This window comes from Gadus macrocephalus, chromosome 10 (genome assembly GCF_031168955.1).
Source record: "Gadus macrocephalus chromosome 10, ASM3116895v1".
Lineage (NCBI taxonomy): Eukaryota > Metazoa > Chordata > Actinopteri > Gadiformes > Gadidae > Gadus > Gadus macrocephalus.
Genome location: NC_082391.1, coordinates 5,806,316 through 5,833,357, shown reverse-complemented (window position 1 = coordinate 5,833,357; position 27,042 = coordinate 5,806,316). Strand labels below are relative to the sequence as shown.

The 27,042-nt window shown below is 45.2% G+C and overlaps 4 protein-coding genes across 7 annotated transcripts; 2 read left to right on the top strand and 2 right to left on the bottom strand.

Annotated features, from left to right (window-relative positions):
• Positions 1 to 110: 110 nt before the first annotated feature.
• On the bottom strand, positions 111 to 8,940 carry trpt1 (tRNA phosphotransferase 1). Of its 3 annotated transcripts, XM_060062252.1 has the most exons (8): positions 8,774 to 8,940; positions 8,509 to 8,594; positions 8,266 to 8,347; positions 7,393 to 7,562; positions 3,269 to 3,446; positions 1,128 to 1,184; positions 814 to 924; positions 111 to 385 (listed from the first exon to the last, which is right to left on the bottom strand). In XM_060062252.1, the coding sequence occupies exons 2-8, from the start codon at positions 8,557 to 8,559 to the stop codon at positions 363 to 365; spliced, it is 672 nt and encodes a 223-aa protein (XP_059918235.1). In that variant the 5' UTR covers positions 8,560 to 8,594; positions 8,774 to 8,940; the 3' UTR covers positions 111 to 362. The 3 variants fall into 3 exon arrangements, with proteins under 3 accessions (XP_059918235.1, XP_059918236.1, XP_059918234.1); XM_060062253.1 differs by lacking the exon at positions 8,509 to 8,594; XM_060062251.1 differs by lacking the exon at positions 8,774 to 8,940 and having other exon boundaries at positions 8,509 to 8,733.
• Positions 8,931 to 12,703, top strand: zbtb3 (zinc finger and BTB domain containing 3). Of its 2 annotated transcripts, none has more exons than XM_060062250.1 (3): positions 8,931 to 9,059; positions 9,600 to 10,364; positions 10,642 to 12,703. In XM_060062250.1, the coding sequence occupies exons 2-3, from the start codon at positions 9,607 to 9,609 to the stop codon at positions 11,732 to 11,734; spliced, it is 1,851 nt and encodes a 616-aa protein (XP_059918233.1). In that variant the 5' UTR covers positions 8,931 to 9,059; positions 9,600 to 9,606; the 3' UTR covers positions 11,735 to 12,703. The 2 variants fall into 2 exon arrangements, with proteins under 2 accessions (XP_059918233.1, XP_059918232.1); XM_060062249.1 differs by having other exon boundaries at positions 8,953 to 9,059; positions 9,385 to 10,364.
• Positions 12,659 to 16,087, bottom strand: rnaseh2c (ribonuclease H2, subunit C). Its single transcript, XM_060062256.1, has 5 exons — positions 15,997 to 16,087; positions 15,405 to 15,563; positions 15,049 to 15,161; positions 14,747 to 14,866; positions 12,659 to 12,940 (listed from the first exon to the last, which is right to left on the bottom strand). The coding sequence occupies exons 2-5, from the start codon at positions 15,556 to 15,558 to the stop codon at positions 12,917 to 12,919; spliced, it is 411 nt and encodes a 136-aa protein (XP_059918239.1). The 5' UTR covers positions 15,559 to 15,563; positions 15,997 to 16,087; the 3' UTR covers positions 12,659 to 12,916.
• Positions 16,088 to 19,208: 3,121 nt separating this feature from the next.
• Positions 19,209 to 26,071, top strand: LOC132466499 (uncharacterized; the record flags this gene model as incomplete). Its single annotated transcript, XM_060063750.1, has 11 exons — positions 19,209 to 19,501; positions 20,838 to 21,123; positions 21,624 to 21,705; positions 22,017 to 22,160; positions 22,388 to 22,423; positions 22,546 to 22,680; positions 22,789 to 22,886; positions 23,445 to 23,574; positions 23,995 to 24,050; positions 25,245 to 25,305; positions 25,415 to 26,071. Coding segments are annotated over exons 2-11 (1,668 nt in total), but the record flags the coding sequence as incomplete, so codon positions are not given.
• Between the last annotated feature and the right edge of the window lie 971 nt (positions 26,072 to 27,042).

Below are 27,042 nucleotides of genomic sequence, written 5' to 3'. Positions count from 1 at the left end.
AGGATTAATCGCCCGTCAGGGTTAACGATTAAGTAGACAAACATAGACAAAGTTACATTTTAAACCCAATGTAACTTTGTGAAGCTCCTTGAAGATAGACATACAATGAGACCTCTTACGTAATTTAATTCTTGCCATGTTCCATTATCTATTGTCCATTTACATTCAGGGCATTTAGCTGACACCTTTATCCAAAGCGACTTACAATAAGTACATTTGTCAGCAGGAAATCCATATTCCATTATCATTTCGTTTTTTATAATTTCTATGGAGCAAAGAGCCGACGGAGCCTGCTGCCGTCTTCAGACGGGGTCGGCTGCATACTGCGACCTCCACCAGCCTCCTGGTATTCGTCGCCCAGACTAGTGCAGGGGCAAGACGCTTCCTGAAACAAGCAAACCGAAACGCACCGATGAAGCCATTGACAGACGTAAAATTCCTGGGCCTATTAAAGATCCCGTATCATGCTTTTTTAGGGTTAATGCCTGTTTGTTAGAAATACCCCTTATTATTCTAAAACTGCTCATTTCTGCAAAAACAATTTCCCACGCCCACTGCAGTCACGCTGTTACGGAAGCAAACTGAAGTAAAGTTTGAGGTTAAACGAGCTGTTTCACACACTTATAGAGGGGCGTTCTCTGTGGGTGCCAATACTGCCCCTGGCTCGGACTTGGATCTTTCGAGCTTTGCTGACGTAAAACATGCATACACAAGTCATATTACTAAAGCAAAGGGAACGGTCGAAAAAGCATGATAGCACCCCTTTAAAGAAGCTGCTCCCCCAAACCATCCTGAAGCCCGGCGGGGTCTTACTCGTGGGCCTCAGCTGGAGGGCCCGGCTGAAGTACTTGGGCAGGAGTCTTCCCTCTGCGTCCCCTGGGGTCAGTAGCACTCCGTTCTCTGACCAGAAGAATTGGATACCGTCTAAACACAAAGAAAGGGAACGCTAAATGAAGCACGCTGGTATGCACATGTCAAAGGCCTTATCGCAGTGGAGCTCATGGAGATAATAATGGATGAGTCGTAATGTCAGTGCCCTGAACCTGAACCTGTGATAAAGGCCTCTAAAAGAAGTCATTAGCTGCAAACATAATGGGAGGTGATGTGTGGATGGTGTTCGCACTTACCGGCCAGAGCTTTTGGGACGTTGATGAACAGGGCCAGGTCACAATTAGCCCTCATGCCTGGTGGGTGGTAAAAACATAATGAATACAGATAGTGTAGGAATATATATGCATACTTTTTTTGTACTTGAAAGGTGCTTTAGGTATGATTTAAGAGCTAATATTTGAGTGTCATTCCTATATGAAAATATCTGTATTGAGGAGACTAAACCTGTCTCTGTATGAGATCATTTAGATTTAAGAATGCTCCCAGCACATTTCCAAACAATCAGGGTATCTTGTCCTTGATTGGTTGCAACACATTTGAATACCGGTGAAACACAGAGAGAGATAGAGCAGAGAGGAAAGGGACCCATTCGAGGACGTTAGGTTTCCAAATCTTGATCTCTTCTGCTCTCTCTCTCTTTACAAATCTCAAAGCTTACCTCCAGCACCTTAAACAGAGATACGAGTGGATACGGTACATTCAGATATTTGCCAGCCATGTCCTTCTCACACAGCACACAGTGTAGAATGCTGGTGTACTCCAGTGTCTCTCTGTGTTCATATTTCTTAGTGTGGGGACAGGCCAGTGCCTCTCCAACTGATATGAGGTGTAATTTCCAACATTCCTCCATTTGCTTATGTCCCTACAAGGACGAACCAAACGACCGGTCCCAGGAAGTCTAGGTCATAGCCAGACCATATACCTTATCAAGGGAGAGACTGCTTTTGTTCTTTTGTGATTTAACCCCTTTTTTTTCAAATACTTGCACCGAACAGCGAGCAGAGGGATCGCCAGCAAAGGAGCACGTCTGGAGACTGCTCCTCACCATCTACACCAGGGATGGGCAACTGGCGGCCCGCGGGCCGCATGCGGCCCGCATCCTCACTCAGTGCGGCCCGCATCGTCACTCAGTCAGGCCCGCACATAATAAAAAAATTAATAAAAGAATAATAATAATTGATCGAGTTACAGAAAACTCGGTCAAGAAAGATGAGAAGAATTCATAGAATTCGAAGGCAAACCCATGCGTCTAGTTTGCTTAGAAACGATATCAGTCATTAAAGATATCCACTTAAGTCGCCACTACAACTACTACAACTACTACAACTGCTTGTTGGGTTTGAGTTCATTGAGTTGTTGCACTTGATGTTTTTTTTTCAGTTTTTTGACTTCATTGAATGATGATGTATGTGAGCCCTTTGCACTGATAAAAATACTGACCATTCATGTGGCTGTTTGAGCATGGAAAACATGAAATGAATGTATGTTGGTTCAATTAACATACCGTACATAGGTTATGATTCTGGATGATTTTTTAGGTAGTGGCCACCCCCAAAATGCACCAGAATACAGGAAATCATATCTACCAAATTCAAAATTGTGTAGCTTCTCTCAGCTCACGTTTAGTTGAAGTGTGCAGTCATGTGGCCCTCCGATGGTTATGATGAAAAATGTGGCCCTCTTTATCATGAAAGTTGCCCATCCCTGATCTACACTATAGACCAGGGGTCTCAAACTCGCGGCCTGGGGGCCAATTGAGGCCCACGGGTGATATTTTGTGGCCCCCTACTTGACATCAAAGTTTAGTGTAAGTGCGGCCCGCGCGTTAAACGCACGAGTCCCTTGCCACACTTCTTTACCACTTGTGATAGGGTGACCAGATGTCCCGGTTTTGCCGGGACAGTCCCAATTTTGAGTTGCGAGTCCTGAGTCCCGACAAAAGCCAAAGGACGCAAAAATTTCCCGGTTTCCACCAACCACTATGAAATGTCCCCTGTTGTCAGCGAAACATAGCCAACGTGATCTAATTATAGCCCTATCATTAACTTAGATTGGGTCAGTTGTGCAGTTATGTGGCCCAACCTGACCCAGACTCTACCTCCAGCGGCCCCCAGGTAAGTTGAGTTTGAGACCCCTGCTATAGACTATTCTACCTAAGTCTGTACCTCGCCCATCTATTCAACCCTCGGATCCAACCTGTCAAGCTGCCTTGATTTCCACTTCAAGAATTAAAACTACGACGAAAATACACAACGCAGAGTCTATACGAAGAGCTTAGAAATAGGATGAATCTATCAACAGCATGGACAGCTCACCACTGGTGACGCCCTGACGCCCTCACCAGGGCCAGGTGGAGGTGGGTGTCCTGGCAACTCACCACTGGTGACGCCCTGTTCCCCTGGGGGCCCAAGGGCCAGGTGGAGGTGGGTGCGCTTCATGCGGCTCAGGCCGTGCTGCTGGATGGAGCTCCACTTGCTCAGGTAGGACCCGTGGACCGCCTCGCTGGGGCAGTCTGCCGCGCCGGCCAGGACCGGCCTCAGCTCCAGGTCTTTCACCTGATGGGGTCGTTGGATTCAAATATTACTTTAATTATTGAAGGTTTATTTGAATCGGGACCGATACATAAACAAGCTTGAGTCACCTGATGTTTGCATCATAGTGTTTTTAGCCTACGTTAATTTACGCCACTTGTCCCTAGTGGGGCTTTTGGTTAAAAATAATGATACAGATGAACATTATTAAAAAGTAAGAAAATGGAAATGAAATGAAAAATTGAAGAAGACATACAGAGAGAGCACACTACATTAGAAAGATATACGATTAGAGGGGTGCTGGATCTTCTCATTCCCGGAGGGAAATGTTGCAGCAGAAAAAAAATAATTTATTAAATTAAATATATAAATTAAAAAATGCTCTTATCATTACCAAATATTAATAAAGTCGCAACACAACTACAATTCATGTATTTTAAATAATATATATCCAATAATAACAATATTACAGTACGTTATAGAGATAACAAGTGAGGTTACCATACAAAGACTAGACTGGTGCTGTTCTGGCAGAAGTCCACTAAACATGCTTCAGATAATGGTTAGGGAACAAAACAAAGGTGAAGAAAAAAAGTTTCTGTCAATATATCGTTTTATTTACCAGGCTTGACATTTGCAGTTGACATGGGATGCCAGATTTGGACCCTTTTTGTGTAGTCGGTTTGTGCGAGGCGCCAATCACCTCGTTCTTATACGTATGAGCACATCTAAACTAAGGGCTTTCATTAAGAAACATAGCATCCATTTTGAGTTTGATTGGAGATGGAAACACTACCAATTCATTAAATGCATGAATGACGTTATTATTATTTTGTATTTTTGTGAAGTGATAAAGAAATTTATAACAAAACCCACTTGTTGCAGCAAAGCAAACCTTCAACCAATTTGTTTAGCAATGTACCAGTTCACAGTCATTAGCACACTGTTCAGTTGAAGGTAAAGTGTTCCCCTTATTGAGTTGCCAGAGAGTCAAAGTGACAGAGCTTGGCTTATCCATCCAACCGGTGAGTCCCTGGGAGATTCTCTGCATACAAAGCATGGACTAATACATGACAGGATTGGGTTTCACACGAGCAACATCCTCAGGCTCTAGTGACAAATGAAGGACTTTAATCCTCCCAAGACCAGAAAACGCCCCTCATATATTCTTGTAACATTCAAAGCGTGACTTCCAGACATCTTGACACTGGACACAATTCTCCCACACAGATTTATTATGATGCACATGGCCCTCAAAACGAAGAGGCCATATAATAACCCGTCTGCTGGAATAGATGAACAGATTTGCGCTGTGTTGCACTCTGTGACCCTTTCGGGAATCCAAAGCCTATCAATAGACGTCCTCTTTCTCCGAATCGAGGACACAAACACGTACACCAGAAATTCTAAGTAGAATTGATTTCAAGGTTAATGATTAGTTCACTAATAAATATAGAAAATATATATATCTGATGTGATTCTATATTGAAGGGAAAGCAGAACAAAATGAGCTTGTGGTTGAGACTCTGCCACTGAGGAGACAGCAGCCCTTGTTTATGTGTGGGCCTGGTGTGTAGCCCCTCTGTTCTCTAGCCACTGAAACAGCAACGAGCTGCAAAGCTACAAAATGTGTGAATATTCGAGTGCTTCTGCACACAAACCATATATATATATATATATATATATATATATATATATATATATATATATATATATATATAGGGTGTAGGGGAGAACTGCTCCGTTTGCTTTAATCTATACTTTTATTGTGCGACTACGAAAATAAATATAAAAAACGAAACGAAAAAACGAAAACGAAAATAAATATATAAATCGATAGCAGAAGGAGAAGAAGTTGTGGCCATGTTTTTTTACATCTAGGATGTACAAGGCTTCGAGTCTCATCGCAATTTCGGAAGTTTAGGAGCATAGGAATGTTATTGGTAGTAATTGTGTTTGGTCATTTTTTCATTCATGTCATTATGGGGAGAAATTGTTGTAGAAAGTGCCACAGTGTGTCACATGCCAATGTGGCAAGACAAAGTTTTGATTAGCCCATGTTTAAGGTATATTTTTGTTTATTTGATATTATATATATCTTATATATCTTCATTTTACGTCTTAGTTTTTAAACCTTTTGGAGAAGAGGGTTTTCATTTTAGTTCATTGATGTTAAATATTGTAATCCAATGTAAACACCAACTTTAGACCAGGGTATCCCATTATTCCTATTTAATCCATGTACTAATCATCCGCTGCATTGATCATCAAACGGACATTCGAATGATCATTTATTGATTCACTTGAAATATTAAATATAATATATATAATATAATATAAATCACTGCTTGGTTGTTGGACCTGGAATAATTCCCCCCTAATCCCAAATGTAACATCAGTATCATCATGGACCTATTTTAAATATTAAAATCCCATTTTGAAACAATCTTATTCTAAATCTATTTTTCTGGTTTGTCTTGCCTGACAGATATATCAAATTTCAAGGTATTAAAAAACAAACAGCGGAAAAAGATCTGAAGATACATTTAATGTTAAGGCTGATATTACATCAGATGTTTAGTTATGTTTAGTTATCTGCAAAGTGTTTTCTTTGCAGGAAAAATAATATAAAGAGTAGAGAATAATGCTGCCCAAAGTAAAAGAGAACTGAGAATGTTCTACTTTTCTTTCTGCTTCCCACTTCTCAGTTCTGAGAAGCTGAGGTTTAGGGAGTTCACTATTGAAGGGGACATTTCAAGAACAGGGGGTAATATAGATACTTTCCTGTAGAAACAAAAAAAACATGTCTCTCCTCACTTGTGAATGGATTTATGCAATGCACAAAGTACAGCGGGATTAGACAACAACACAGCTCGGAGGCTGAAAAGGTCTTGTCAAACGTTCACCAGACGCAGCAGAAGATTCTCTGACATTGGAACGCATGCAGATCAGACGGAGAGACTGCACATTGTAACCTTTCATAGTCCAGCCATACATTCGCATCAACGCTGCCTGAAGTAATTTCCCCTTTCTGTGTTTCCAGCCCATATGAAATGTGTCTTGTCTTCATTTATATACTTTTGTTACCTCTTTGCAGACGTTATAAAAACCTATGCAACGGATACAACAAATATGAACTGTATACAGGAAGGGGCATCAGTGATTCCCAAACTTGGTGTAGAGAGCCCAATTGGGGTCCCCCGATATGCGTACGGGGTCGCAAGAGATTTCTGCCATAAGCTTTTTTGTTTATATATACGACTGCCTGACTGCCTTAAAATTCATAGCCACGGCAATCCACTATGAATCCCTTTAGAGTGCAGCAGAGTGATGCTGATCGGGTCAAAACTTTTTGTGTGGAAGCCGATGTAAAAAGCTAGGTTACGGTTTGAAAATGTTCAGAACTATAAATGGGGTCACACAGGTCACACCACTGCATTACAGATTCACAACAGTACGAAGACGCTAGGTACGTGCGGTCTAGAAACAGGGCCGTCCGCGGGCGTGTCGAGAGGACCACCACAGAGGACCATCACACTGCTCCACCCACCTGGAAGACCTCTAGAGAGGACCATCACACTGCTCCACCCACCTGGAAGACCTCTAGAGAGGACCATCACACTGCTCCACCCACCTGGAAGACCTCCAGGGAGGACCCACACACAGCTCCACCCACCTGGAAGACCTCCACAGAGGACCAACACACTGCTCCACCCACCTGGAAGACCTCTAGAGAGGACCATCACACTGCTCCACCCACCTGGAAGACCTCCAGGGAGGACCCACACACTGCTCCACCCACCTGGAAGACCTCTAGAGAGGACCATCACACTGCTCCACCCACCTGGAAGACCTCTAGAGAGGACCATCACACTGCTCCACCCACCTGGAAGACCTCCAGGGAGGACCCACACACAGCTCCACCCACCTGGAAGACCTCCACAGAGGACCAACACACTGCTCCACCCACCTGTAACGAGTGGCCCTGATTGGCTCGTATCTGCAGACGGCCGTTCTCTGGGTGGGGACAGAGCTTGTAGCGCTTCTTTTCATCGATGGCCACAACTCTCTCCACGTCGTCCAATGTGTAGGAGTGGAACTGGGGGTGACGCAGGAGGTCTTCCACGCATAGGAAGCCATCTGAACGGAACAGAACACAGTATGTATATATAATATATATATATATAAATATATATATACAGTATATATACACACCAGGGGGGTCAAACTCATCTGAGGTCGGCTACGAGAGCCCAAATGCATTCAGGCAAAAATTAATAAATAAAAACACCTCTGATAGGCAGGAACTTAGATTTTCCTATGGTTTTCGTAATGGGTGAATATTATAAGCATGTTATTATAAACATGTAATATATAAACATGTTTTACCGGTTCTTGTTGTGTGTGCACTAGACGCATTGGGTCTCCATTGACTTACGTGATTTTTACAATTATCTGTTATGTGTCATAATTTCTACTCTTTGATGTTTTTTAACAGGTTCTTTAGGGAATTGCAACCACGATTATTTTTATCTATCCTATCCATTTAATAAACAATTCTTTCTTTTAGTTTTTTTAAAAAGTTATCTCATAATAATCTTTGATTAGAAGATTGCATATAAGAATAAAGACTGATGTTACTGTACTGTGGTGAGATTGTACAGAATTTGCTGCTGTGATTAAAAGCATTGATGTTGGTGATGACCAAAACAAGTAAAACTAATTGTCAATTAAAAGTGTTACTTATTCTACAGATGTGTGTTATGCGCTTGCCCACATGGTTGATGAACCGAAAATATAATAATAGAACAATTGATCCATTCCATTCTTTGGAGCGTCTGACCTGAGTTCAGGTGGAGTCCCATCTGGGCGGCTCCGTGCCGCAGAGCATAGGACATGGCCTTTGACAGGCGCACATCTCTGTCCTGCAGTTAGGAGGGGGATCCCGTTCATTACAGAGAGGCCAACTCGAGTTACACTCTGCTCTGATTTAAGCACATACTTATCTAAATGACCAGATTTATGAAGCCTAAATAGGTCAACTTTGCTAAAGTAATTATCCTTCATGCTCTTTCATATACATCACCTCTCCACCTCGACATCCTCTTCTCCTATTTCCTCCTCTGTCACACTGCATTTCAAAAGGTTTCACTTCCAAACGTCCAACACATACTGACACACATGACATACATTCAAACACAGAAAATTGTCTTCATTCAATTTTGGCTACATTCAATGCCAGAACAAAACCACTTAACAGAAATGTCCATAACTGCAGATAGACAACAAAATGGTTTAAAAAAATAAACAATATAATGTTTATAATGTTTTATAAAGTTTGTTTAAGTCACCTAAACACTGTCAACAAAACGTGCAATCCTTGATTCCGGCATATGACCACTTCCTACCGGGGTTGCGGGTTAATGCTGTGGTGCGCAGTGTTACCACTTCCTTCCAGCGGGGGCGCTGTGGTGCACAGCGCTATCATCTCTTCTACCAGCGGGGTGCGCTGTGCAACACAGCACTCGGTCGTCCCCCGGAAATAACCACCACAGAATAAGTTACCTTTTACCCTGAAAGCAATTCCTTCCCAGGTAGCTGAATAAAACATGAAAAAGGCGCTGAGGGAATAATAAGGTAAAGGTCTTTGTAACGCACGTTTATATTAACTCACCTGTCATCGACTAGGCGCTATTTCACACTGAATGTGGAGGATAGCAGATCTATACGTGATCCTACGGGCTGCTGTTAGCTCCTCAGTCCGGATGTAAACACGGTGTATAGCACAGATTATACTACAGTATTATCATTGTTTCCAGCTCAAAGACGATTCCGTCAGTTCTATAAAGGACGAGGTCTAAGCGTTATCATTTTTCTGTCTCTATTTGTTTCATGTGTACTTGATGCCAAGGATCATTGGGTTCAGGACTCACCTGTGTCTCACTCTGGCTTCTACACACAGGTCACCATGGCTCCATAGGTGATAAGAGTCACAGAGACCGTTCCTTACTGATAGGGGAAGAACATAAAGGGGATTTTTATCTCTCTTGCTCGTCTCTATTCATGTTCAATCTGCCCTGTTTATTGAGATGTCTTAACCGTAGAATCAACTGCAGCGTTCATAATCTAGAACAGCAGGAGGACTGTATTCCTTTATCTGAGTTCCTGGTCCCCCAGCCCGGCGATGGAGTTCCCCCAGCACTCCCAGCAGCTGCTGTCCGCCCTGCGTCTGCAGCGGCAGCGGGGCTTCTTGTGCGACTGCACCGTCAGCGTGGGCGCGTCCCGCTTCCCCGCCCACCGTGCCGTGCTGGCCGCCTGCTCGCCCTTCTTCTACATGTTCTACTCAGACTCCCCGGGGGCCGGGGCCGGTGCCGTGGGCTCGGTGACGCTGGACAGTGACATTGTGACGGCGGAGGCCTTCAGCCTGCTGCTGGACTTTGTGTACGAGGGCCTGCTGCGGCTGGAGTCGCCCTCCATGCCCGTGGAGGACGTGCTGGCGGCGGCCAGCTTCCTGCACATGAACGAGGTGGTGCGGGTGTGCAAGAGGCGGTTGCAGCGGCGCGGGCCCCTGGCCGAGGCCGACAGCACCCGCTCCGAGGAGAGCTTCACGGCCCGGGCCGTCCCGGAGACGGGGGGCAGAGGCGGCGGCGCCCCAAGGGAACCCCCCCCTCCGCCGCCGCCACCAATGACCACGGAGCAGAGTCGTTTGGAGTGTGTGAAGATAGAGAGCCGCGCGGCGCCGGGACCAGAGCGCGCCCCCTTCAGCCCAGACCTTGCCGACACCACGCAGCCGGGCATGGACACCCCGCCCGTCCCCCCCGCGGCCGGGCTCCCCCTGGGGCCGGCCCCGGCGCTGCCCGCCCGCGGGTTTGGAGCTCTGGCTCTGCCTGGTCTGGGCGGCCAACGCCTCTACAGCCCCTGCAGCACCACTGAGGCATACAGGTCAGAGCCAGTTTGATCTGCTTATAATATTCCACTCTGTCCAAGTAGTTCACTGTGGGGGGGGGGCACGTTCACACGAGGGAGCAGAACAGGACTGTGATTGTGATATACAATGGTTGTTACATTGCATTCACTTTCCCAGCTTATTAACATATTCTTATTTATTATTCTTAACTACCGATACTAGTAAACTTTAAGAAACCCTAGTAACTATTTGGCCTATCGTTTTAGGATAAAACCAATCTGATGATGGTGTTGATGCCTCCTCTGTCTCCAGTAACCAGCAGCCTTCCTCCTCCTCGTCCTCCTCGTCCTCTCTGGGCGTGGCCAGCCAGTCGGGGTTCGGGGGGGTGGTCCTCCCGTCCCCCAGCCAGGGTCGGGATGACCCCTGCCAGCCGTGGCACACGGAGGAGGGCAAGAGGACGGCCCCGCAGCCCCCCAGAGCCCAGGCGCTCGCCGCCCCCCCTTCGCCCCAGCCCCACGCAGAGCACAAAGCCCCGCCCCTGGGGCCCCTCGGCCCAGGGTCCCTCCAGGACCCCCCCAGGTCAGAGCAGGGGCCCCGTCTCGCTCCTCTGACCAACAGTGCCCTGGAGCTGGAAGGCACGGTGATGGGGCCCGTCGGCAATCCGGCGATGGTCGGCATGGCGATGGGGCCCGTCGGCAACCCGGCGATGGTCGGCATGGAGACGGGGCCCAGCAGTAGGAAGGATTCGGGGGGTCATAGCGACGCTCAGATGGGCGGGGCGAGGGCGGCGGCGGAGCAGCAGGTGGGAGAGGGCGTCACGGTGAAGGTGGAGGCCATCGTGATCTCCGACGAAGACCTGGAGGAGGGCGAGACAGACGATGAGGACGGGGGCGCGGGGGGGTTGGCGATGGAGGTGTTGAACGGGGAGTACGACCCCGACGGACAGCAGGACGAGGGGGGCGGCGACCGCTACCTCTCCTCCCACCTGCCCCTGATGGGCCAACGCGCCGGGGAGCACTTCTCCTTCCCGCTGTCGCCCTCCTCCGCCGGGCCCCGCTCCCTCTTCCCGCCCAACGGGCTGGGCTCCGACCACCCGGCCTACTTCCAGGACTTCCAAGACTTCCAGGACGCGGCCGGGGGCTTCCCGGACGATGTGCCGACCTGCGGCGTGTGCGGCAAGACCTTTTCGTGCGCCTACACGCTCCGCCGCCACGCCATCGTTCATACGCGCGAGCGCCCGTACGAGTGCCGCTACTGCTACCGGAGCTACACACAGTCGGGGGACCTGTATCGGCACATACGCAAGGCGCACGACCGCAGCCTCCCGGCCAAGCGGAGCAGGGGGGAGCTGGAGCCTCCGCCGCCACAGCGCGTGCCCTCACACCCACACCCCCCCCTCAGCTAACCCACTCCTTGTGCACCATTGATTACTGATGTACAGAAACAGACGCACCAGTACTGAGACTTATTTATTTTTAATCTACTCCGATGCCATTTTAGAAGCTGTTTTAACAAACAAAAAATATGCCCACACTAAAACACTAATAACCTGCTTAATCAGACTGAATTGCGCTTGGCTTTACTATAATCCATTAATTTACATTTCGAACGCTGCAGTTGACACTTTTATCCAAAGCCAATGGCTTTTTTATACAAGGACAACAGCTAATGCACACATTCACACACCCGACGGCAGAGTCAACCATGCAAGGCCAGCTAGCTCGTCAGGAGTAGTTAGCTCTACCTCCTGAGCTATTCCCAACCTTGGTCTTGCCCCATCTTCTCTTATTTGTCAAGGGGGAACAAACCGGGGGACTCAAGTTAATGCCGTATAGAAGTGAAATGTAATTCAGTCAGATTAAATCAGGCAACTATGACGCTACCTTTTGGACAACTTGGTGTGTTCCCTCAGTTATAATTTATTTATTTTACGCAAGGTGTGAAAAAAAAAAAAGGGTTGGCATTAAAACCCATGCCAAACGGCAACCGTGTAATAATATGTGGCTTAAGACCTATTTTGTATTACTGCTAGCATATGTTTGTATTAGAGGTAGTTTATCGGTGTGTAGTTATTGTCTATAACCTGTGTCCTCATACCCTCCTACACTGTCGAGATGTAATGAAGTGGACTTTTTGTTTATTGCCGAATTGCCTTGATCTGTTAATACAATGGTTACAATTCTCCTTCTGGCTGGAGGTTCTAAACCTGCAGAAGTAAAAAACTGCTCGAGGGACATAACTCAATGTTACACAGTGCTTGTAATAAGATGAATACTAAAGTGCCACATTGCAGTACTTAGGATCACACAAAAAAGGTATTTGTAGCAAATATGTTAATGTTCATTTTATTATTGTGAATAAACGTTTAAATCTACCCTTCACTCCCAAAAGGTAAAATATATGATAAGGAAATATGTGTAGTTATTTGTGTCGCAGTAACACAAGAATGTTTGTCATTGGGAGATGTGCCATGCTTCGAATGCTCCTTTCACAGACGACCGTTCCGTTCTCTGGCTTGCTGGAGTGGGAGGATAACCTGCACCGGTGCTTCTGCCAGTGGGACCGAGGAAGAAGAAGGCGTCTCCAATCAATCTTCTACAGCTCCATGAATCTGTGAAGCCAGGAGTCCAATTTAAATACAATCTAGCTTCATACTCTCATGTTTTCAACATATTGGCATGTCGGCATTAGGCACAGGAGGTAGTGCGGGTCGGCTGGTAACCGGAAGGTTGCTAGTTCCATCCCCGGCTCCTCCTAGCTGAATGTCGAGGTGTCCCGGAGCAAGATCCCTCACCCTGACTGCTCCAGACGAGCTGGTTGTCGCATTGCATGGACAACGCCGTCGGTGTGTGAATGTGAGCATGAATGGGTGATTGTTAAGCAATATTGTGAAGTGCTTTTGAGTGGCCACTGGATTGAAAAGTGCTATATAAATGCAGTCCATTCATAAATCATTTCATCATTAGAGATTACATATGTGGGCCTCCAGCCCTCTAAAAGGTTCAAGTATAATTAACCTCGGTTTCCAAGAGCCAAATTTCAACGCTAATCAAACACTAATCTGTTTGGGGCTAGGAGTTCTAGGAAGGAGGCATGTTGTACTCATGGAAATGACTCGTCTGTGATACTTGTTTAGCACAGTCATTGTGCATGAGCTACATAATGAGTGATATATCTGAAATGCACCACCCAAGGCGGCGTTATACCACGAGTGCCCTCAGACCAGACACAGCTCCCGGTGTCCCCTCATGGTGATCTCAGAGAGCCCCCTGAAAGGCCCTTTGACCCCACAAATACTAACTATTTAATCAAACCAACTGGGTGGAGGGGACATTCAAAAATAGGATTTTGCTGCCTTTTCTTGCCATGTGACAGTGAATACAAGGCCTAGTTGACGATCATATAAGACATATGCACATTAAATCAATATGCACGTTAAAATCCAAACCGATTTAGGGTTCTTTTCCCCACCTCAAAATGAATTATAAACAAATCTAAAGGTAACTAAAAAGATAAGCTGAAAAATGCACGCTCCCTAAAGTTAAAAAGCTTTAATAAATAGGCTAATTCATAATATAATAAAAAAAATGCCAACATGTTTCGGGCCATAGTAGGCCTTCATCAGGGCATGAATAATTAACAAGGTGCACCGGCAGGTATATCAAGTCATAGAGTAATGACCACATTTCAAGCAATGACCACATTTGAATGTACCGTTAGGCACTTTAGGTAACCATGTGGTCTTGTTTTTTCGCTGGTAGATGACTATCACCCAAAGTAGGTGCTCTTCTAAAGGAGAAGACAGGGGGCTCTTTAAAGATAGAATTTAACGAGTAATCACATTGAAGGAGGTTCCAATTATTTTTAATTATTACGTATAGTGTATGCAGCAGTGCTACAGCGTATGGAAAAGAAAACCCTGTCCTGTTTTAGCAGTTAATGGCTTTTTATGGAGCAGAGAATTACTGAACATCTTAATAAATCTCCAGATGAAGAAAATGTATTTTATCTTTATCATAGTCAAGAGACAGTTTGACGTTTGTATTTGATGCATTCAAATAACTATGAAATAGTCAATAATTCCGTTTCTGTTCCCCTCCACCATAGAATTATATCATCTTCTTCCCATGTCCCCATTAAAGGCCGGCATATGATGGGCTAAACCAAGCCCACATAGCGCAACCTTTGATTTGTTTAAAAAGTCTATCCTGAAAAAGAAAAACATTGTTATTTAATGTCCATTCAGTTAGTTCCACCAAAAAATCAGTAGGGGGGCTTTGTGGGTGCAGTCGTCTGTCTAGGAATTGTCTAACCCATCTACAGCGGATAGGCAAGAGATTGCGCTCTTGCTTATCCAAAACTTTTTTATTTTATTATTGGTTGCATTCTCGTCTTCATATTATTGAAGACTACTCACAGCCTCAGCCAGTTCAGGCCAATCCATCGCCATGACAACCATGTCATCGGAGTTGGGAGGGGTTTCCAGGTTCCAGTAGGTCAGCTTGTCAAACATGGAGGACACCTTCACTGTCCTGTCCTGCACACACACACACACACACACACACACACACACACACACACACACACACACACACACACACACACACACACACACACACACACACACACACACACACACACACACACACGTTGATGTGGTAGAGCTCACAGGTCAGACCTGGTCAGAATTATAGAATTGGGGTTTGGCGGTTTGTGTACCTCCTGGTCCGAGCTGTTGGGGTTCACCTCCTTCAGTACCAGGCCAGTGTATCCCTGCGGGCAGCTGAGCTCCGCCCCCCGCAGGCCACGCCCCCTGAAGGACACGGTCTTGTCTGCAGCGGGGGACCAGTATGAGACGACACATGATTACATATACCATAAGGCCAACCAGATTTATTATGTATAAGCAAATCACTGATTAACCCACACTATGTATTTTACTCGTTTAAATACTTTGTAACTTTTTTTACTCATTGGAAAAGCATGTTAGGTCAAGTATTTCTGGCCATTATTCCCCCTTTAATTTACAGTTTATGAAAATATAATTGTAAACTATTTTAAATACAAGACCCCACCTTGTTGGTGATCTTTGGTAGTAGCTGAAAAGTACTGGGAGACTTGGGCAGGACCATTGTGTTCAATCTCACACGGCATGAGATGCACTGTGGTGCGTTCAGCTTTGCCCAACGTGGACAGCTGGACATGGGTTACACTGCTGTTACAAGACATCCTGGCTGGGAAAGAACACAGTAGGAAAATAATGTATTTTATATACAGACTTGAAACAGTAAGAGACCCCTAATGAAGGGGGGTGAAATGTGGGTGTTTCACTTAGCATCCCTGGCCAGAGGTAGTTGGGAAGATCCTAACATCCTGCAATGTTGGTGATGGATTACCTTAAAAAAAACACCACAAAAAAATGCTTTTAAATGTAATATATTTGTGTTCCTAATAGTGTCTCTTGAACTACAAATCTACTACTACTAGTAGTATAGCATTCACTTGATCTCAGTGTACAACTCCACAAATACGCATTTCCTTCAAAGTCAATGGAAACAACCAACGCTGACTCTTAGCAGTGATAAATGTCCGCTAATTATTATGCATTAAGTGCTTTGAATTCAATTAACCATCGTGGACAGAACTCCCGCGGTGGCTTGAAGTTACCTTTCGCTGTGCCTTTTCTTCTTCTGTCTGTTATTACTAACAGCGGCTACCGTCCAGTCACTGGTGCATTACCGCCACCTTGTGCTTCGGCGTATGACCACACAAGCAAGCACGCACACACACGCACACATACACGCACACACACACACACACGCACACACACACACACACACACACACACACACACACACACACACACACACACACACACACACACACACACACACTAAGAGACTGTTGCACTGATAAAACTAAAGACAATTCGGTGACAATGTTCACACTCCCTTTTGCAATTACCGATATGTCAGTAATTTAAAAGCTTTGTCAATAGTGTGGCTGCAAAGCAACCCACACTATTGTTGTATACAAAAATATTATATTTAAAGGTGAAATATTATACCACCAGCCGGTGTGAGTGTGATTAGCCTTTACAAGCCGTTTTGAAAACCTGCCTCTTCTGACATCACAAGTGGGCGTGTCCACCTAGATGTAAGACGGATAGATGAGCAATGTTTGCTACAGTCCACTGGGAAGGCTGGTAGACTGATCTATCCACCACACATCTAGCTGGACACGCCTACTTGTGAAGTCAGAAGAGGCCGGTTTTCTTGTAAAAGATAATCACACTCACACCTGGTGGTATTCGCCTTATTCCGCCATGCGCCTTTTTAAATGTTATTGTCTTCCGCTTTGTGATGAAACTTCCGGTCGGCTAGCAACGGCTAGATAGCTACATTGAAATACCCGGCGAATTAAGATGGAGAGGCTAACGTGGGTAGAGACAAAAAAACATGTAAAAAGTTTTGATGGAGGGATTGTACTTCGCCACCCCAGGTTAATGAACTCCACCGAGTGGGTGGATGACATGCGGCGGTGGCCTCAGGTGTCATGGGGATATTTTTAATTATTACCCGCGGCTTCTACATGGAAGTACAAATTGGCTTGTTCTGCACAAAGCTAAAGGCATGCAAGTTACTGACTTGGTCTCATTCAAAACAGGTAATGCTTGACATACCATATGATGAGGCTTTCTGTGCAAAGACTGAGGCTAGACTAAGAGCATTTTATTTCAGAGACATGTTTCCTTTTGTTTCAGACGAGTATATTGAAGGTCGCCTGTTGCTCTGTGAGCGTTAAATGCAGTTATGCAAATTATTACTTTATACTACTTAACTACTTGTACATATTTTAACTACTATTTGTACATATTATTGGCTATTGTTTTTAATGTAATTAGTTTTTAGCATTGTGTCAAAGCATTAACTCAATCATTAAAGGATTTAACAAATGCCTCGTGTCAAGTTTATTTTATTGTCCCTCTCTGACTAAGACATCATGTTTGTGCATAAAAATACATGTATCAGTTAAAGTTTGTTATAGATTTGTAAAAATGAACAATATAAACCAGAGAAACAACATTTAACCATGTAACCATTACAACTGATTTAACTTATAGCTGATTGAACATCTTATTCCTCATCTTCTTGTATAATGTCCGCACGAAGATTACATAGAGCTGCACAGACTCTCAGAATCTTGTCAAATTTCTGGGCAAGGCTAATGGGCACTGTTTGAGAGACTATTCTGGAGTACTTCAGGCGGTGTATAACCCTCTCAACGTGCACTCGGACGTTGGCTATGCGCCTCATGTTGGTGGTGTCTTCTTCGGACAAGGGAAGGCCTCTCCTGGTGAAAGCTGGCAGGACGAGCTTGATTTTACGTTCAAACTGAAGATCTTGGATAACAAATCCTCGGTCAGCCATCACCTCTTCACCTGGACGCAGATACTCCAGAAACCCTGTGTTGGCTTTGATGAACTTGTCACTGCATCTCCCACCATATGCTGGAGAGATGAACATAATCAAACCACATGGTGCAATAGCTATGAGGAACTTGATTGTATTATGTCATAGTAATGACTGTAAGACTCGCCTTTTGAGTCCAGATTGTGAGCCTTCTGAAGAGGGGTCTCAGAACAGTCGATTACGCATGTGGTTAATGGATAATGTTCCTTGGAGCTCTGTGGCATCGTTGCCTGGATCGCCTCCCTGGGCAGCCATGGAACATAGCACCTCACCTTCTCCTCTATGAAGTCCAGCCACTGAGAGATTATCCTACTGACCACAGACTGAGACACTCTGAACCTCTCTGCGATGTCATCCTGCAATAGGTTCACCTGGAGCTCCAACAGGGTCATCAACAGTTGATCCTTGGGATGTAGCTGAGAGATGCTGCATCCTTCTTTCAGGTCGTCGGATAGAGCCTCAAAGGCATCCACTGACAACCCAATGTACAGTAGACACAGCCGATCATTCAGGAGAAGTTCAGTGTACAAGATGTTGTTGAGGACACTGTGTTTTCTGGTCACGAAGGAGAAGACAATGGAGTGAGTCACTGACAGCATAGACGTGATCTTCCATGAATGTATACTTCCCCTGTGTAGAAGCATCACGGTGTGTCATCCCATCAGTCTCCTGGATTGCAGAGCTGGTTGAGGGTTCTGTAGAAATAACAGCATCAGACATCAGTATGTTATCAACGATAAGGTTAATCATTTTGCTGCCTTTCAACATAGCCAGTCTTGGACATCAAATTAGAAAGCCTCCACCTGATCTTATCTTGTAATGCTGTTCATTTATTGAGGTCCAGCTAAGGCAGAGTTACGGGTATATGCCGATCATACTCACTAGACGCTAGCTGGCGAACAAATAATGCTGGTCATCTTGACAAAAAATGCTAATGTTTTGTGCCACTGTACGATAACGGACAGAGTTGCTCAACCGGAAGATAGAGCACAAAACGAAACCAGTATGGCGCCCCCCTTGTTTACGCGCAGAATAATGTGAACATTATGTCACCTTCAAAGGTGCAGTCGGTGAGATTTGTTAGAAATGGAATAAACAGCGTTCAGCTATTATTGAGTGGAATGCGCTGTGAGTTTAATATATCGCTGTGCAAATATGTGTTACGAGTCGACCTCGCCTGCCCGTGTAACATTCCGTTTTCTGACCGCTCGGGCTAATTTTTCTCGGCATCAGGGCATCTCTTCTGAGATTGGTGAGGGGTACATTTTTGGTTAAATTAAAAAAATCTTGATCTCACGCTTTTTTTCTGATCTCTCTCTCTCTATCTTTAAAACTATCGAATATTACCAACAGCCCCTTTAATTCAGTTTTAATAACCAAAGGACAGCAGTGTGCAACTCTTAATCAGCAGGCGACCGGGTAACCCTATTTGCCAACTAGCCAGCATGCAATAGCATGAGGCAGTCATCTTCAGCATACCGATTCTTGTGGGACACCCCAGAGAGCTTGTGTCTGTGCAGCCATTGGTCGGGTGTCTTTAAGAGTCAGCTGTTGGGTAGTTGCTTGAAAGCACCATCGGAGAAAGGGCAGGCCGAGCTGTGTCTCTCGTCTTTGCAGCAGGACAGTTTGAAGTGGAGAGCGAAGACTCTTTTGGGAGACCGATTTCTTAACAGCGCTTCAAAGTTGTAAAGAACCTAAAGGTGAGTGTATCTGTGTAAGCTGTATTATGCATTTTAGGTTTTTGATAACGTCATCCACATTAATTGCATATATAGTAATGACCAGGGGACCCTTTATAATTTAAAAACCTTCACATACTTATCGTTCATGAAGTTATAAATCCTTGCATCATTTCATAATATCGGAAAACAACTCACAAATAATAACCTAACCTAACAAATGAACAATTTACAACATATTCATTATTTTTATGTATTTATTTTAACTTTTGCACTATGCTTTTGCGGGTCACTTGCCTGTGATGAATGTGTTTTGTTTTGTATTATCTTTATTTTGTGCATGTAAATCACTCTGAGCTGCATTTTATGTATGAAGGGTGCTATACAAATAAAGATTATTATTATATATCATGGTCTTATAATATCAATTAATAAATTCTAAATTGTGAAATTATGCTATGTTGCTGTACAAAACACACCTAAGCTTTGCTTCTCCCTCCCTCCTTGAGAGGCATATCTTCAAAGTACAAAAGTATCAGTCATTTTTATTGTCAATTTCAAAATATGCGCCAGACAAAAAAAGGGATATCAAAATTGCGTTTATCTCCGACCCACCAAGCAATAACAACAAAAGGATAAAATTTGATAAAATTAGATAAGTAATCTATCAATTAAAAAAGTCTAAATAGTGCAAAAGGTAAGGAAAACCAAACGGTATTTATAAAAATTAGTTACCAAGTAAATACATTTAGATGTGCAATACGAGGAATATGATTTACAATATGTGCAATATGCACTAATCTGATGTTCTCAACGGTGGCTTGTGACCGCTCAGATTGGAGTCTGTGGTTTCACGGTCATCATTACTTTGGTGCCAAATCCTAGACTCCAAGAACAGTTCTCATGATTTCGGGGGAAAGATCTGAATTGATCAATTAACTATGACAGAGATCAGTGGAAATTGACACGGGGATCTTTGCCCTTCATAGCACTTTGATTGTGCAACTTCTTCTGGAAAACATTGGGATATGATTAGATTGTCCGCGTGGATTCAGCATGTTTTTTGGGGGGGACATTTTTTTGATCAGAAAATATATTGATCCTTTATCCAAACCTATAGCCGCAGTGCAACGTGTGTAATCCCATCAAAAACCTGCGTTGCCTTCACAGCTGTATTGTATTACCATTCCAATGAAACCCAGTAACTTATTTAAACAGGTTTTTGTTAATTACAAACATCCATATTGGTCCTTTTGTAAGTGTACTCCATTTTAGATACAGGGTGATGAAGTTCGATGAAGGTGAATGGATTCATTCATGTCAAATACAAAGAGGATGACTATGATGATCTCTTCAGTACCCTCAGCACTCTGAATGGAGAGAGACAGTGTGGAGACCTCCGGGCCAGGGGGGAGTGGAGCCTCGCAGACCGGGTACCGGTCGGCTCCGGCGGGCCAGCGGTTCGGAGCGCGTTCTTCTGCTCCAGGATTCCTGCAGCGCGTTCAGCAGAAGGTCCTGCAGGGGGCCTTGGTGCTTGGCACGCTGTTCCTGCTCCTCTGGGCGGCCTCTTTCATTTATGGAAGCTTCTACTACTCTTTCATGCCCAAAGCGGCGCATTCAGCCCCGGTACACTACTACTACAGGTGACGCATCCAGAATCCATCCACTTTTCAAAGTTAAATTCAGCTTATTGTCTTCACATGTACCAGACATACAAAGGAATCGAAAATACGTTTCTCACATTCTCACGGTGATAGAGATAGAGTGCACAGACAAAACAGATAAAGAGAAGACATTTCCAAACACTAAAGTAAACAATAAAGGGAACAACAGATAAAGGGGGGGGGGGGGGGGGGGGAGTGATCCTGTAGTTGTTGTCCTCCCTGACCGGCAGCAGAAAGCTTGCTGTGACTCACTGTGACTGACTAATGGCTTTCTAATGTTTCATGTCTCTGTTGATTCCCCCCTTATGTATTCTCCACTAAAAACATGTACACTCATTCAGCGTCTGCCTTTCTCACTGCAAAGCTTATGTGTGCAAGCAGGCTTTTACACACTTAGAGAACACACCAACATACACACACAAACACACACACACGCACGACCCTAACAATCTGTGTATGAATTGTGTTTCTATCCTCAGATCAGACTGTGAGCCTGGAACGTTGCAACCTTGTTCTTATCCCATTGCAAATGTTTCTCTTCTCCAAAATGGCAAGCACCAGGTGAGTAATTTCCTGTCCGTCTGTCACTGATTTCCTTTACACACTAACATGCTCACAACGGCAAGAGAGAGACATCATTACTACGGATGATCAGGTACATTCAAAGTAGTTAATGACGGTAACCATGGTGATAATAACACGGTAGTAACGGTGGCTAAGTATGCCTCCAGGCCAGAGGTATACAATAATTCACTCACTCATAGTATTCATCACTCATCTAACTCATTGCTCAGAAACTACCTGTTTCATGCATTGTCATTTATATAAACCAAAGTCAAAAGCATGCTTATGTCCACTTTGGAACCATTCAGATGATGTCACTCGGCCAGAAGTACCGCATCTCCCTGGAGCTGGAGATGCCCGACTCCCCGGCCAATCATCTGCTTGGGATGTTCATGGTCAGGATGACCTGCTACTCCAAGGAGAGGGGGAGGGTGACCTCCTCCACCCACCGCGTGAGTGGCTCCGCCCTGGCCTTGTGTGTGTGTGTGTGTGTGTGTGTGTGTGTGTGTGTGTGTGTGTGTGTGTGTGTGTGTGTGTGTGTGTGTGTGTGTGTGTGTGTGTGTGTGTGTGTGTGTGTGTGTGTGTGTGTGTGTGTGTGTGTGTGCGCATTTGCTTTATGTATGCAGTTAACACGCATCACCATATCTAAGTCCTGCTCTTGCTCTCTCCCGGTCTCCAGGTCAGCCCCCGGCCCTCGGCCTCCAGCACCCGCTTTGTGAGTCCAGCACCTGCCACCTCTGCCACTAATGGGCAAAAGTAAAGGTGTTCTACAGCTCAAAGAGAGTGCAGTGTAGAAATCTAAGACTGAGTTTGTCACTGTGTATGTTGTGTGTTCAGACGATGCTCCGCTACCGCTCGGACCTCCTGAGGACGTTCGCCACGCTGCTCTTCCTCCCGGGGTTCCTGAGCGGCATGTCCCAGCAGGCCCAGTGGCTGGAGGTGGACCTGTTCACCGATTACACCGACGACCCCGTAAGTGGAGGTGGCCCTCCGGTCCTGTCTGTCTACCTGTCTGCCTGCCTTTAGGGGCTGTTCCTCAGAGGGGTTGTGGTTGTGTTTGATCCCGGGATGTGGCTGTAGTTCTCCCCCTCCGTAGAAGCCATGTTGGAGGTCCTGTCCAGCCAGGTGCAGATCTACTCTGCTCGGCTCAACATCTACGCCGAGTTCACCGGAATACGGTGAGCAGCGACTCCCGCCTAACCCGAAGAACACATCAATATACACACACAATACACACACACAATACACACACAGCACACATCACTTCACAGTGAAAGTGTAGTTAAATCATCGTCTTCATCAACGGTCATCTTTTGACCACAAACATTCAGACTTCAGCTGAGCTCCTTGGTAGAGATGGGACCCAGTGTGTTGACCCTCTGTTCTACTACCTGTCCGTACTTAATTCAATTACATTGATATTTTCATTTAGGGCGTTTAGCAGACGCTTTTATCCAAAGCGACTTACAATAAGTCCATTCATCAGAAGGAGGAGAAACAACAATATATCGCTGTCGATACATTAAGGATGTTCATAGAACCAAGTGCCAAGCACTAACAATCGCTAGGTTAACACATTCCCCGTACACAACAAATATAGTTTGGATAAGATGAGACAACTTTGCGTAGAAAACTTGCATACATTATGTAAGTGCATTGAGTTAAAAGCACACAATGATTGTAATTTTCCAGCAATATTCTAATGACTTCTCCCATCATTTCCAATCCACCATCAGCTACCTGCTCTTCCACTACCCGGTGATGTCAGCACTCGTGGGCGTGTCCAGTAACTTGCTCTTCCTCAGCATGCTCCTCTTCGTCAGCTACATGAGGCTGGTTTTCGGAGGCACCGGGACCACGAGTCCGGTGAACAATTTATGTTGAAAAGTGACGTATATGAATGCTTAATGTTGGGCATGAAGGGTTGTAACTTAAAGGCTATAATATTTATTTTTGCAAGGATAAGCTGTTATTGGTGTCACAGCAGTTAATACATGCTCGTGCACATTTGCATGATTATATATGCATGTGTGTGTGTGTGTGTGTGTGTGTGTGTGTGTGTGTGTGTGTGTGTGTGTGTGTGTGTGTGTGTGTGTGTGTGTGTGTGTGTGTGTGTGTGTGTGTGTGTGTGTGTGTGTGCGTGCGTGTGTGCGTGTGTGTGTGTGTGTGTGTGTGTGTGTGTGTGTGTGTGTGTGTGTGTGCATAAGGGCATCAACACATAACACACATTGTCATTTATGGACCAACGCAGACAGACTAAAGTTGAAGTGTGGTGTTTTATAACAGAAACTGTCTGGGAGATCCACTACAAATAAGAGCCATACATCTGGATGCGGAGGAAGGTCATAGACACGATGTTACACAGCAGAACCCAGCAGATCACTGGAAGCAGCCCACGTTAGAGCTGAATCATCCGCAGCACAAATCAAGTACCCCCTGATACCTCTGAGTGTGTTTGTGGTTGTGACTTACAAAGATTGGATATAGGGTTGATGTTGATGATGATGTCTATATTGTTTCACCTTCTCCTGAAAAATATACTTGTTGTAAGTTGCTTTGGATAAAAGCGTCTGCTGAATGCCCCAAATGTAAATGTTGATGTCTAAGGTCGTCCAAGGTTTAGAACGGGTTACAGATGATGCTGGTCCTGCTCAATCCTTACCCTGTGTTATCCCAAGTCGATTTTCTCATTGTGTTTCATTCTAACTTGGAAGTAATTGAAAAGCTGTAACCATGTCTGTAGGAAACATGGTATAACTTAATACAGAATTCATTCATTTCTAGACTTCAGAGTACCTTCTTTTTTATATAATGTTTTGATTATTTAGTCTTTCTTTTGTACAGCTCTGCACAAGTTCAAATAAAAGATTTTTAAGATTATTCTTAATGTAAAGCATTGAAATATTTATTCATTTATTCTGGTTAATGTTATGCTTCTATGCCCTGATCATATTAAACAAATGCTATACTGGCCATTGTCTTATTTTCACTTATTAACCAGAAATACAGTCTTAGCACCTTTGGAAATGTAGGTGCTACAGCAGGGGTCACCAACACAGTGCCAGGGCCCGCAAGGACCACATGAGGAGCCCGCAGGCCTCTTCTAAAAAATAGCACAACTCATTCTTGAACAATTCTTTCCCAACTTTTTTAAGTCATTGTTGATAATTATTGTGAGAAATCATTAACATGACCAGTGTCTTCACATAGATGAGTATCATTAATCATTAATAATAATATATGACTAAAGGCAAACTGAGCAAATTTTTTATTTCAAAAGAGTATCAAACTGGGTACCCATGAAGTAGCTCTCAGGTTTAAAAAGGTTGGTGACCCCTGTGCTACAGCTTCTTTTCAAGAATTGTTCCATTCATCATGGCTGCTCTTTTATAGTTGTACCGGGCTCTGCGGACTGTTTTGAATAACCTCTGTGAGTGCGTCTCTAGAACAGGCCTTCACCACAGCGGTGTTCCTACACCAAGCGTTGGGAACATCGTTGCGTCACTGCATGCAAAATAATAGATGGTGAGATAAAGAGCAACAGGAAATGTGAGTTGGCCGGCCTTAGAAGAGACACCTGGGAGGAAGAGGGACGAGGTACGTAATATCTTTTTAAAAGTTCCTGCCTTGTTATTTATTTCGATTGATGTGTGTTTAATAATGCCCGTGGACATTTTTAAGTAGGCCTATGTTCCTGTGTTTACAGCAACATCTTTTGCTGGAGTTTACTGCATGTGTCTTAAAAGTGGAATACATGGAATGGAATTCTTACCATCCTTTAGCAGTAACGGGCCTAGAAACAGAAAACAAGGTCAACACGACTGAGGAACCCACGCATGAGGATATAGAGCCAAAGGACCGACGGGAAATGACCTACGACGCAGACCACGGACTTAATGAGCGGAACGCTAAAGAGGAAGCGGAGGAGGACGACGTGTCCACCGACCTACCGGACTGGACGAGACAGGGCCTGTCACTCAGGGCTCAGGTCAGGGGTCAGGCCATGGACGGACCTTTTGACAGAAGGCCTAAACTCCGCTCGACTAAAAGCTTCCCCCCGTACAGTCAGCCCATCGGGGGCCTTGGCCAGGAGAGAGAGAGCGACCCGGAGACTGAGAGCGACTACGAGACTGGTGGTTCACCTGCACCCGACGACAGCAGTCAACGGGGCGCGGGAGACGCACTACGTCTCGAGAAGCCGGCCGCCTTTGGCTCGGACGCGTGGACCCCAGCGACGGGGCGCGACGGGGAGCGGAGGGGGGCCATCCTGAGACGGGACTGGGGGGACGGCGTCGAGAGTACAGAAGAACGGGACGGCGGGATGACCTTGGATGGGTGGGAGAGGAGGGAGCGATGGATCGGGAGGAGAAGGCCGAAAGGGACCGGGGCGCGGGGAGGGGGAGAGGGGGCCCAGAGCAGGAGAGACAGGGAGAGAGGTGGGAGTGATGGGGGAGTAAAGGAACAGGAGCAAGGAGACACACACTGCATATTGTCCGAGGTGGAAGGGGAGGATGGCTTGATTTGCAGGAGGGGGAGAAGGACGGATAAAAGGACCTTGCAGGGGGTTAATGGAGAGGTTTGTCAACCACATCCCATCCTCTCCAAACTCCTGCACTTCTCCTCCTCTGACTCCTCAAACTCCTCCTTCGGCCTCCACTCAGCCCACAGCGAGGAGGTTTTCAGCGAAGGAGAGGACACGCAGGACTACAGGCAGAACACAAACAGAAAGGTTGGTTACTATGACCTCATTTTGCTTCCCATGGAAAAGCTTTGTTTACCTAACCTGTGGTCCAGGCGATTTGCATTGGCTTGAAAGAAAGCCTTTATACGGTATGATTTGAATGGATTTTGCATGTTCCTTTAGGTTATAGTGTACTTTAGACACAGACCCCTGTTGACCAACACATGGGCTGGGATTAGGTGACTTCTACAAGCTCTTAGCTACTCTGCTCTTAGCAATGGTCCTATGAGCACAATACTCCTTCATGTAACCAGGAGAAGAACCTTGAGACTGAGTGATGTGGCGTGTTCCCCTACAGTGCGTTTCATGGAAATCCCTAAAGACTATAATGCAATGGTCGCTGGGGAGAAGCAGCTCCCCCTCCTGGGTGCAACTCGCTGGGCATCAAGGCAAGATTGTTACTACTGTAAAACACACACACACACACACATGCTAAAACACACACACACACGCCCAAACACAGAAACACACGCACCCTAACACACACACACAGAAACGCACAGACACATACACCCACACAAGCCCTAACACACACACACACACGCACAAAAACATGCACAGACACACAGACACACACACACACAGACACATGC

Coding starts and splice junctions, on each gene's coding strand:
- trpt1 (XM_060062251.1), bottom strand. CDS start 8,610: ATGTCATGTGTGTCAGTATGTGTTGGACGTTTGGAAGTGAAACCTTTT. Junction 3,447..7,392: donor ATCAGGGCCACTCGTTACAG/GTGGGTGGAGCA, acceptor CGACCCCATCAG/GTGAAAGACCTGGAGCTGAG. Junction 1,185..3,268: donor GGAACAGGGCGTCACCAGTG/GTGAGTTGCCAG, acceptor ACCACCCACCAG/GCATGAGGGCTAATTGTGAC.
- zbtb3 (XM_060062250.1), top strand. CDS start 9,607: ATGGAGTTCCCCCAGCACTCCCAGCAGCTGCTGTCCGCCCTGCGTCTG. Junction 10,365..10,641: donor AGCACCACTGAGGCATACAG/GTCAGAGCCAGT, acceptor CTCTGTCTCCAG/TAACCAGCAGCCTTCCTCCT.
- rnaseh2c (XM_060062256.1), bottom strand. CDS start 15,558: ATGTCTTGTAACAGCAGTGTAACCCATGTCCAGCTGTCCACGTTGGGC. Junction 15,162..15,404: donor TACCAAAGATCACCAACAAG/GTGGGGTCTTGT, acceptor CCCCCGCTGCAG/ACAAGACCGTGTCCTTCAGG. Junction 12,941..14,746: donor GGCCTGAACTGGCTGAGGCT/GTGAGTAGTCTT, acceptor CTGGCTTCACAG/ATTCATGGAGCTGTAGAAGA.